General features: G+C 49.3%; 1 protein-coding gene across 1 annotated transcript in view; it reads left to right on the forward strand.

Moving 5' to 3' along the window:
* CACNA1F (calcium voltage-gated channel subunit alpha1 F) overlaps window positions 1-10,407 on the forward strand; it is a 28,877-nt gene that overhangs the window by 12,833 nt on the left and 5,637 nt on the right. Inside the window, exons 17-34 of the mRNA XM_004713209.1 lie at window positions 647-692; window positions 886-937; window positions 1,368-1,506; window positions 1,708-1,837; window positions 2,664-2,723; window positions 2,867-2,973; window positions 3,056-3,143; window positions 3,572-3,679; window positions 3,767-3,819; window positions 5,528-5,674; window positions 6,535-6,736; window positions 6,839-6,997; window positions 7,782-7,892; window positions 8,138-8,221; window positions 8,978-8,998; window positions 9,208-9,336; window positions 9,636-9,701; window positions 9,963-10,054. Of these exons, the coding sequence (XP_004713266.1) occupies window positions 647-692; window positions 886-937; window positions 1,368-1,506; window positions 1,708-1,837; window positions 2,664-2,723; window positions 2,867-2,973; window positions 3,056-3,143; window positions 3,572-3,679; window positions 3,767-3,819; window positions 5,528-5,674; window positions 6,535-6,736; window positions 6,839-6,997; window positions 7,782-7,892; window positions 8,138-8,221; window positions 8,978-8,998; window positions 9,208-9,336; window positions 9,636-9,701; window positions 9,963-10,054 (1,794 nt within the window). The remainder of the gene's footprint in view (window positions 1-646; window positions 693-885; window positions 938-1,367; window positions 1,507-1,707; window positions 1,838-2,663; window positions 2,724-2,866; window positions 2,974-3,055; window positions 3,144-3,571; window positions 3,680-3,766; window positions 3,820-5,527; window positions 5,675-6,534; window positions 6,737-6,838; window positions 6,998-7,781; window positions 7,893-8,137; window positions 8,222-8,977; window positions 8,999-9,207; window positions 9,337-9,635; window positions 9,702-9,962; window positions 10,055-10,407) is intronic.

Here is a 10,407-nt window from a genome sequence, read left to right on the forward strand (position 1 = left end):
GGGGGGGGGACAGAAAGAAATGAACATTGCTTTTCAGTTGGGGCAATCAAGGATGGTTTCTGTGAGGCAATGACATTTAAATAGAAACCTCATTGAGGTCTGTGGGAAGAGTGTCCAGGGCAAGAGAACGGCAAGTGCAAACTTCTTGATGCATTCACGTCCTTCGCCCGTACCCAACACCAAGGAGCCCAGTGAGGCTGAAGCAGAGTGAACAGGAGGCAAGGTCAAAGGGGGGGGTCTCAAACTCACCGCCCTCCGGTCAATGCCGACTCACCCTGACTCTATCAGACAGCATAGAACTGCCCCTATGGGTGTTCGAGACGGAAGTTCGCATCTTTCTCCTGCCAGATGAGGACGAGAGAACCAGATCCAGGGTCTTGGGGCCACAATGTGGTATTTCGTTTTTGTTCTGAGTGAGGGCAGAACCACAGGAGGGTTTTGAACAAAAAGAAGGTGGCCAAGACTTTGGGTTGAACATGATCCTTCTGGATGTCGTGATAATAGACTATGGAGTGGGTGAGGGCAGAAGCAGAGACATTCTACAAGCTCCAAGACAGGTCTATTCTGGCTGCCCTGATCCCCTCAGCCTTGTACACCTGCGGTAGCCCTCCGCAATCATCAGCTCCACCCACATCTCCTCCCGCAGGGAGAAGAGCACTGGAGGGAACTTCCCACAGGAGAATGGGGTGTTGGTGAGTTAGAAGTCCGGGCACTGTCTACACCACCCCAACCACCAATATCTGTCTGTCTGTGCATGTCTCTCACCCTCATCCTCTGCCTATTCATTCCCCATGATTTTACCTCTTCCACATTTCCCCTGTATCCATTCTCCGGGATGTCTCCCCCACCACTGCTGATGCCCATCTCCCTGATGGGGACCACGAGGTACCTGATGGGGAGAACGAGGAAGAGGAAGGCGCCAATTGTGAAGAAACAGGCAAGTAGGTAGGGCCAGGTGGAGGAGGTATGGGACCATGGGGACAGATTCCAGGCAGGTCTACTGATCCCTGAGACACTTAGTTCTGGGAGAAGCTATTTCCAAAATCATATTGAAGTTTGAATTGGTGTATGGCCAACATTTGAATACATTGGGGTTTTTTAAAAAAAACAAAACTTGTTTTGTTTTACTGCAGAACTTCCTGGAGGCTTTATTGCAAACTAATGAGCATAGGGATATTCGTTCAGTACACACTGCTTAGCTCCTACTGTGTACCAGACACTCTGCTAAGTGCTGTGGATACAGCGGCGAACAAAAAGGACTGAGAGCCTTCCCTCTAGGTGGGGGGAGGGAGGAGAATTCACTGTGTGACAACCACTGTTACAGCTGTTTTACATAAATTTTTTCAATCATTTACTTCTGGTGCCAGGCATGGAGGAGGAGGAGGAGGAAGAAGAAGAAGAAGGAGATGCAGGACATGTAGAAATCCTGCAGGAAGTTGTACCCAAAGAGAAGGTGGTACCCATCCCTGAGGGCAGCGCCTTCTTCTGCCTTAGCCAAACCAACCCGTGAGTGCAGACAACAGGTGGCCATTGGGGTCAAGGGCAGAGTCATGGAGCAGCCAAGGCAGGGGTCTCTGCAGTCTCCATCAGCCATAGAAGGGTGGAGTGTACGACCTGTTGTGACAGGGCCAGAGTTAGATCGCTCAGGCTCCCCTAATCAGTTCCAGGGTCCTGAGTTTTTACTGTGGCCCATCCCCCCTTCCCTAGGCTGAGGAAAGCCTGCCACACCCTCATCCACCATCATATCTTCACCAATCTTATCCTGGTCTTCATCATCCTCAGCAGTGTGTCCTTGGCTGCAGAGGACCCCATCAGAGCCCATTCCTTCCGTAACCACGTGAGCCAGTGGCTGGGGCCTTTGGGAAGGGGCACTTTTAGGGGAGGTCTTACTGAGCTCAGGCCAAGGCTAGAGTGGAGACAGGGAAAAATGTAACAGAGGGAGTAGAGGTGGGGGAGTAATTATGGTTGCCCCACAGTGTCAAGTGTCAGTAAATGCCTGATGAGAAAGCTGTGCTCAGAAAGGGTAAGCAGGTGGGTAGCACTGGGTAGAACCCAAATTTGAACCCTAATATTTCTGACAGCCTAGGATTTGTGTTTGGAGAGAGGGAAACAGAAAGAAAGAGGGAGGGGCTTGATCTACTTCTAGGGCAATGTAGCCCAGAGAAATTACTGAAACCCGAAGGAAGGCCGAACATGACAGTGGGACAAGAAGAAAGTAAAAGGAAATCGAGGAAAGAACTAGGAGGCAAAGGACATGTATACAGGTCTAAATATAGGCATGAACATATGTAAATGCATTTTTATATAGTGATAGGGAAATAGATCTACGTACATAGATTGATATGTTAAGTATTAAGGTAGCAGATGGACATGGGGCCTCTACTCAAGTACTCCCTCAATACAAGAGCACTTTTTTCTAATAACCTGGCATTCCGTGATGCTCACCTTCCCGGCATGATCACTGAAGACAAAATGGGTGCACAAGCAAATAATGGTGAATAAAGCTAATGGTGCCTGGTTATCAAAAGAGAGCAAGAGGGAAGAGGAGGAAGGGAGAGCAAATAGAGGGAACCACATGTGTTCACCCATGTGTGTGTGTGTGTGCACACACACCTAAGAATCTCCTAGGTCATGATTCAATGATTCACTTTCCTACAATCCAGATTCTGGGCTACTTCGACTACGCCTTCACTTCGATCTTCACTGTGGAAATTCTACTAAAGGTGACCAATGGGCCCCCAATTATAATTCCAGTTGCCCAATGTACTTCACACCTGTTGCCACAGCCCACCTCTCCTGTCTCCATCTCCTCTTCCTCCAACTACCCCTGGATCTGGGAGCTAGCCTGCTGTCTTCCTGCCTGCAGATGACCGTGTTTGGGGCCTTTCTGCACCATGGTTCCTTCTGTCGCAGCTGGTTCAATCTGTTGGATCTGCTGGTGGTCAGTGTATCACTCATCTCCTTTGGCATCCAGTGAGTAACACCCTGCCCTGCTCTGTTCCCCCGGAAACAGAGGCCAGGTCTGGGCTAGGGCCTGAGGATTGCCCCTCCCCAGCTCCAGTGCCATCTCAGTGGTGAAGATTCTGCGAGTACTCCGAGTACTGCGGCCCCTTCGAGCCATCAACAGGGCCAAGGGACTCAAGGTAGCTCCCACACTACCTAACTTTGCAGGGTCCAGGCACTGTCCTGCTCCCGGAGCTAAGATCACTAATCTGATGGCCACTCACATTGATACGTGCAGCCATGACCCAGAAGGTAACTCACATTCTGGACCACTGGCCATGTGACCTCACCTGTGTTCTTGACCAATGATCACATTCTCTGTCCTACTGGCCACATCTCTTTGATTCAAGTCCCTGACATGTGACCAAATATCCCTGACTAGCAAACACTCATACTCCTTCCTGGTTGATACTCACATATCTTTGGCCCACATAATTGCCTCTTACCTTTGACCCAAAACCACATGTCCTTGGCCCAAGTCCCTGAACCTCATCGATGACCAGAGATGCTAGCTCATGTCTGTGAGTGGACTATAGTGACTATTCACTATATGTCTGTGTGCCTGCAGCATGTGGTCCAGTGTGTGTTCGTGGCCATCCGGACCATAGGGAACATCATGATTGTCACCACACTCCTGCAATTCATGTTCGCCTGCATTGGCGTGCAGCTCTTCAAGGTAAGGGGACACACTGAAAGGATGCCCAAGCAAGGGTCAGGGCTTGGGGCAAACGATGAATCTGTACCACTAATGTCCTCCCTACAGGGGAAATTCTACAGTTGCACTGATGAGGCTAAACACACGCCCCAAGAATGCAAGTGAGTACCTCAGACCTTACCCTCTACAGAGCCCAGAGCCCCTCCCCGAAAGCGAAGAGGCCCTTAAATCTTATCAAGTTCCTGAATATCCCAGAATATCTTGGGGGGGAACCCCAAGAAACTTCAGATACCTTCAGATTTCATTAAGACCTCCCAGAATTCCCAAGACCCCAAGATAAACCTTTGGAACTCTCCCAAGAACAAAGGGAAAGAAAAATGTGGGGTTAAAAACTCAATAATCATTAAAAAGACTAAACTTACTGGTCAGATAGGGACAGGTAGGATCCCCTTAGTTGCCTTTCAGGTCTGTGACTGAACTCACCCCCATGCTAGAATAATCATTCATCTAAGATCAAAAGGGCAACATTTTGCCCAAGGACAAAGTTCAGAGGGTTAAGAAAGAAGGAGGAATGGAAACACAGGGATGAGGGTACATTGAGGATATTGCAATGGATGAGTTGAAACAAAATGTGTATGAATTGTTGAAAATTAAACCAACTATCTGCTTTATAACCTTTCACCTAATTCACAATAAAAAGTTAAAAAGAAAAATTCTCCCAAGAACTGCCAAGGCCCCAGCTCTCACCAAAGCCCTCAAGTTCACCCCAGTGCCCTCTCAACATTTCCCAGATTCTCCCTAAGACCCCCTGTGAAGCAATGCCTAACCTTCCCCAAGGTCCCTGGTTTCCACCTTGACATTCTTAATAGCGCAAGTATCGAAGTCAGGAATTTCTAGTCCCAATCCTATAGCTACCACTTAGGTGGGTTTGTACATTTTACTTTGGTACATTTCTTAACTGCTCTATGGCCCATTTTCCTCAGCTGCAAAAGAGGGGTGAATAGAAAGCTTGCTTCACAAAGTTTGTGTAGAGAGTAAATGAGTTACTGCATGAAAAGTACTTAGCACGATACCTGGAATATAGTTAGTGTTGATGAATGTTGGCTGTTATCAGTATGGAGTCCCAGGAGAGCACAAGCAGTTAAACCCTCAGCTACTAACTAAAGGTTGGCCATTGTGATCCACCCAGCAGCAGCTCAGAAGACAGCCGACAGTGACCTCCTTCTGAAGGGTCACAGCCATTGAGGCGGTTCTACTCTGACACACATGGTGTTGCAGGGGTTGACATTCACTAGGGGTACTAGGGTAATGCATATGGTTAATATGCTGTCCTGATAACCACAAAGTTGAATATTCAAATCTACTCAGAAGCACCTTGCAAGAAAGCCCTTTGTAATATACTTTTTTTTTTTAATGGCCATTCAAAATCCTGTGAAGCACAGTTCTAATCTGACAAACACAGGACAACCATGAGTCAAAGTCACCTTCATAGCAACTGGCTATGAGTGGTTATCCTGAGCATGGGTTTTCCCTGGGTGGTGATGGTGATGATGAGAACGATGGTCATGATGGTCATGGTAGCTAACACATATGGTACCAGACACTGTCTTATTTATTGAGTTGTTTAATACTTGCAATAAGCCAGGAAATGGGTACTGCTATTAGCCCCATCTTACAGCTACCAAAAACTGAAGCATAGCGAGGCTAAATAGGTCAAAGTCACCCAGCCAGTAAGTAGAGAGGCAATCTTTGAGCCCAGGCTATCCAGCTCCACCACCATGCACTGCTACTTCCATGTGGAGACTCCAGTATCCTTTTCACGGCTTCCCAACCCTCCTTAACCACTGACCTTGTCTGAAACATCCACAGGGGCTCCTTCCTGATCTACCCTGATGGAGATGTGTCACGGCCCCTGGTCCGAGAGCGGCTCTGGGTCAACAGTGATTTCAACTTTGACAATGTTCTTTCAGCCATGATGGCCCTGTTCACTGTCTCCACCTTCGAAGGCTGGCCTGCGTGAGGGACAGGACCTCAAAGGGCTGGGCAAGGGACATGGCAGGGATCGTTAGTGAAGAGAGTTGAGATCTCCTGGAAATAGGTGGGAGGGTCTCTTAGGGATGCGATGGTCTCTTGAGACACGAGAGTTTCTGGGGACTGGTCATCATCGTAACAGAGGCCTGGCCTTGGGTCTGGGGACTTGGTCAGAGGATATTTCAGAATTGAGTGGAGGGCTCTGGAGACTGAAAGGAGCAGTTCTACTCTGTCTGAGAGGGTCACTATGCGTCAGAAGCAACTCGATGGCAGTGGATTTGACTTGGGTTTTGGTTTTGTCTCTGAGGGACTATGGGAAAATCTAGAATGAACTGGGTGGGGCTTAGGAGTATTGAAAGGCATTGTGAAACAAGTGATTCAGCGGTTTCTAAAGAGCCATGTAGGGGATTTTGAGGTCTTTGGGATACCAGCTGGAGATCTCTGGGGTGGAGGGCAGAAAGAGAAGCCAGGTATTCAAGTTCATGCAGCAGGGGCTTGGAGATCTTTGGAAGTTTGTAAAGGAGTTCTGAAAAGCTGCATGGGGCCCTCCAGGTGAGTGGAAAGAAGGAGTCGAGGGCTTATGAGAACTTATGGATTTGAGACACCTGAAAAGCTGGAATAGGGATTTGAGAGGTCTTTGAGGACCTGGTAGGGGTCCCTTGGGAGATGTGTAGAGGTCTCAGGTGATTAGAACAAGGGACTTGGAGGGAGTCTTTTAGGTGTCAAATTGAAGATTCTGAAGTGCTTGTGATGAATAATCTGGGGGCTGAAAGGGGCTGGGATATCTTCTCACCTGTCCTTACCTCTACCCGCCCCCTCCACCCCCACCCCGCTGGCTTCTACAGACTGCTATATAAGGCCATTGATGCGCATGCAGAAGACAAGGGCCCCATCTACAATTACCGTGTGGGAATCTCCATGTTCTTCATTGTCTACATCATCGTCATTGCATTCTTCATGATGAACATTTTTGTGGGCTTTGTCATCATCACCTTCCGTGCCCAGGGTGAACAAGAGTACCAAAACTGTGAGCTAGACAAGAACCAGGTGACCTCCACCCCCTCACCCTTTACCTATGGCCACCAACCCTGCCATGGCCTCCTTGCCTCTGGACCCCACTACTCACTCATTCCCTCCACCGGTCTACAGCGCCAGTGCGTGGAGTATGCTCTCAAGGCCCAGCCACTCCGCCGCTACATCCCCCAAAACCCGCATCAGCACCGCGTGTGGGCCGCTGTGAACTCTGCTGCCTTTGAGTACCTCATGTTCCTGCTCATCCTGCTCAACACGGTTGCCCTTGCCATGCAGGTGTGAACTCTCCACCCTACCCCCTTGGTGAAATGTTCCATACATGATCCCTTGAGACCCCTTAGGAATGCTTGAAATGCAAGGAACAAAGCCTCCACAGACATTTGCCACATTTCTTCAAATCTAAGGCCCAATCATTGGGAGCTGCGTCTGATTTCAGAGGTGTTAGAACATGAAGAAGACGAGGTGGGCAATGACCATTTTCAGTTGCCATTGGTTTTAAAATGCACTCTGGTTTCCGAGAGTCTCGATGTGAAAACCTGTGCATCCTCGACTCAATGAAATGGCCTGGTTACATCGCACGGCAAGAAGTCGAGAGGCAGACTATTTGCTATTGGCTCGTCAGGGGCCCACTATTCTTCATGAGTTGGTTTCCATTCTCCTGCTTATTGCTTCATGGTCTCAAGATAGCTGTCACAGTTGTAGGCATCAGAACCACAGTCAAGCCAGGAAAAGGAGTTTCATGGGGAAACTCCTCTCCCATTTGAACCTTTTATTAAAATGCAAAAACAAAATTTTTTTTTCACGGAAAACCAACCAAGCAGCAGCAGATTTGTGTTTATGTTTCATTAGTCAGAACTGGCCTTGCAAAACAAAAAAGAAAGCTAAGAAATTAAGAATTGGGGTTTTCTGCATCCACAATGGGAAGCAGACAGGCCAACCCATAATGCTACCATAATCCCATACTCACCTCAGTCCAGGCCAGGAAAGATTTAGGTTGTGGGGATGGGGTGGGATCATCTCTGCCTCAAACTGTACCCACACCCTATTTGTTTTCCCCCAGCACTATGAGCAGACTGCTCCTTTCAACTACGCCATGGACATCCTCAACATGGCCTTCACTGGCCTCTTCACTGTCGAGATGGTGCTCAAAATCATCGCCTTCAAACCCAAGGTGCCCCCAGCCCTAGACCCACTCCAAATGGGGGAATCCCTAATGGGAGGTCGGACTCATTGCAGACGCTTAGGGATGCAGGCACCAGGAAGTCAAGAAACTATAGCACGTAAGAGGGATCTAAGTGCAGGCCCATTATGTGGTCCAAGTGGGACCCTGCCTCCTCAATGCCCCCTACCACGACTGGCCCCCGCCCTATCTTGCTAGCTCTGAGAAAACAGAACACCTCTTCCCTCCTGCTACAGCATTACTTTACTGATGCCTGGAACACATTTGATGCTCTCATTGTGGTGGGAAGCGTGGTGGACATCGCTGTCACCGAAGTCAATGTGAGAATTAACCTCTTTCCTAACCTTCCCTCATCTTTATCCCCGGGTTCTCTTTCCCATGGGTGGATGGCACCCACTCACGTCCACCCCATTCCCAGATGCTCAATGCACCTTGTTTTCGTTCGATCGCTTTTGAGTCCCTATTGGTCTCGCCCTAAGCCCAACCTTACCTGCTCCCTCACTCCATTTTGAATGCACCTACTGAGTCTACCATCTCCTAACCTGTCTCTCCTCTTGCCTCCACATCTCTCTCCTTTGACTTAAACATCTCCACTGCTCTGGCTCCTGCTTGGGCTCCGTCATCTCTTCTGGCTCCTTCACTGGCTCCATTTCCATCCTCATCTTCATCACCGGGTCTTGTACAACTCTGCCATCACCACTGACTATACCACTGAATCCTCCGTTGGAGACAACGTTGCTGGTCCTGTTTATCCGTTGTGCTTTCTCTAATGGGTCCTCACTGGTTCTCTCGTCGGCATCATCTCCACTGATTCCACTACTGGCTCCCTTATTTCCTTCATTGACTCCCATATTCTTCCTACATCCTCCTCTTTGTCCTCATCTCTCCTTTCCACCCGCATTACCAACGTTTTCCCACCACCGTCCTGATTCACCATCACATAACTTTCCCTATCAATCTCTGCATCATGCCCCTACCCCTTCCTCTATCTGCTCCATCATTCTCCCCTTGTCCATTTGGGCCTGTGTTCCCATAACCTCTTGTATCATCTTTGTCTTGGTTATCCTTCTTTCTAGAATGGTGGACACCTTGGCGAGGTAGCCCCTTACTTATAACAGGGACTCTCTGTCTCTTTTCCCACCTGCCTTGCCTTCCTTCTTTTTGGGGAGTCCTTAGAGATGCTTCCTGACCACCCTGGGATCTGAGTTCTAAGAGATTAGGGGGCTGGGATGGCTTAGGCAGAAGGCCAAGAGAGGTGGCTACAACCAATGTGGACTGAGGGTGCCCATCACACTTCCCACCCCAGAGCTCTGAGGACAGCTCCCGCATTTCCATCACTTTCTTTCGCCTGTTCCGAGTCATGCGACTGGTCAAGCTTCTCAGTAAGGGTGAAGGGATCCGCACATTGCTCTGGACGTTCATCAAGTCCTTCCAGGTAAACCCCCACCACGCCCATCTGACCACCACCTCACTCTGAGCTCACATCTCCCCGCAGTGCATTCCAGCATGTCATATCCATGCCCAACGTGCTCTTCTCTCTGGGCACCCAATGCCCAGCATGCCTCTGTCTTCACTATTCTAACTAATAAGATGTTTGTGGATTGACCCTATGCCCCAGTTTAGGAGCTATTGATAATCTCCCAGCATTCCTGCAGAGCAGTGCATTCTGGGGCGTATAGTTTTCTGCCTGTATCTGAATATCTCCCTCCCCCCCCCACCCTTCTACTCCCCTAGGCCTTGCCCTACGTGGCTCTCCTCATTGCAATGATATTCTTCATATATGCAGTCATTGGCATGCAAGTGAGTAAGAACCCAAAGGGGAACATCTTTCAGACACTCCTTGGCTGGGGGAGGGGAAAAGAATAACCCCAAATTGGGAGTTATGGGTGAATAGAGAAGTTGTTTGACCCTGGGTCAGTTCACATCTGTGAAATGGTATCCGCAGTACCTGCTTGTCAGGGTTGTAGGGAGCCTCTGGGCTTTATAATGCGAGAAACAAATGGGTGGGAACATGTGGAGGCATAGGTTCACCCCTCCAACACAGCCCCTCTGCACACACAGATGTTTGGCAAGGTGGCTCTTCAGGACAGCACGCAGATCAACCGAAACAATAACTTTCAGACCTTCCCACAGGCTGTGCTGCTTCTGTTCAGGTGGCACCCACCCCCACCCCTTCTTGCTTCAGCCCCTAGAATCCCTGCCCACTCCAACCAGGTTCCCACCCACCTTCTCCGAGCCCCAGACTGCCTGAGCTAAGAAGATCACAGGCAGCAGGGGGCTCCGGGGCTGCCAAAACCTTTGCTGGTCCTGATCTGAGGAGTCTCTTCACACAGTCTAGCCTCAGCCCTCTGTTTTCGAGATGTGAGATGCAGCGCCTTCTTATGCCTTACTGCGCCATCTGTAAAATGTGAACGTGACTGTCATCATTGCGACACCAGCTGTTAAAATATTGAAATGCTGTGTGTGTCAGATACAGCCCCTGGTGGATCATCTCCTCACTCTCCCA

Source organism: Echinops telfairi, unplaced genomic scaffold (genome assembly GCF_000313985.2).
Source record: "Echinops telfairi isolate 266 unplaced genomic scaffold, ASM31398v2 ScPeMD7_19;HRSCAF=73, whole genome shotgun sequence".
Taxonomy (NCBI): Eukaryota; Metazoa; Chordata; class Mammalia; order Afrosoricida; family Tenrecidae; genus Echinops; species Echinops telfairi.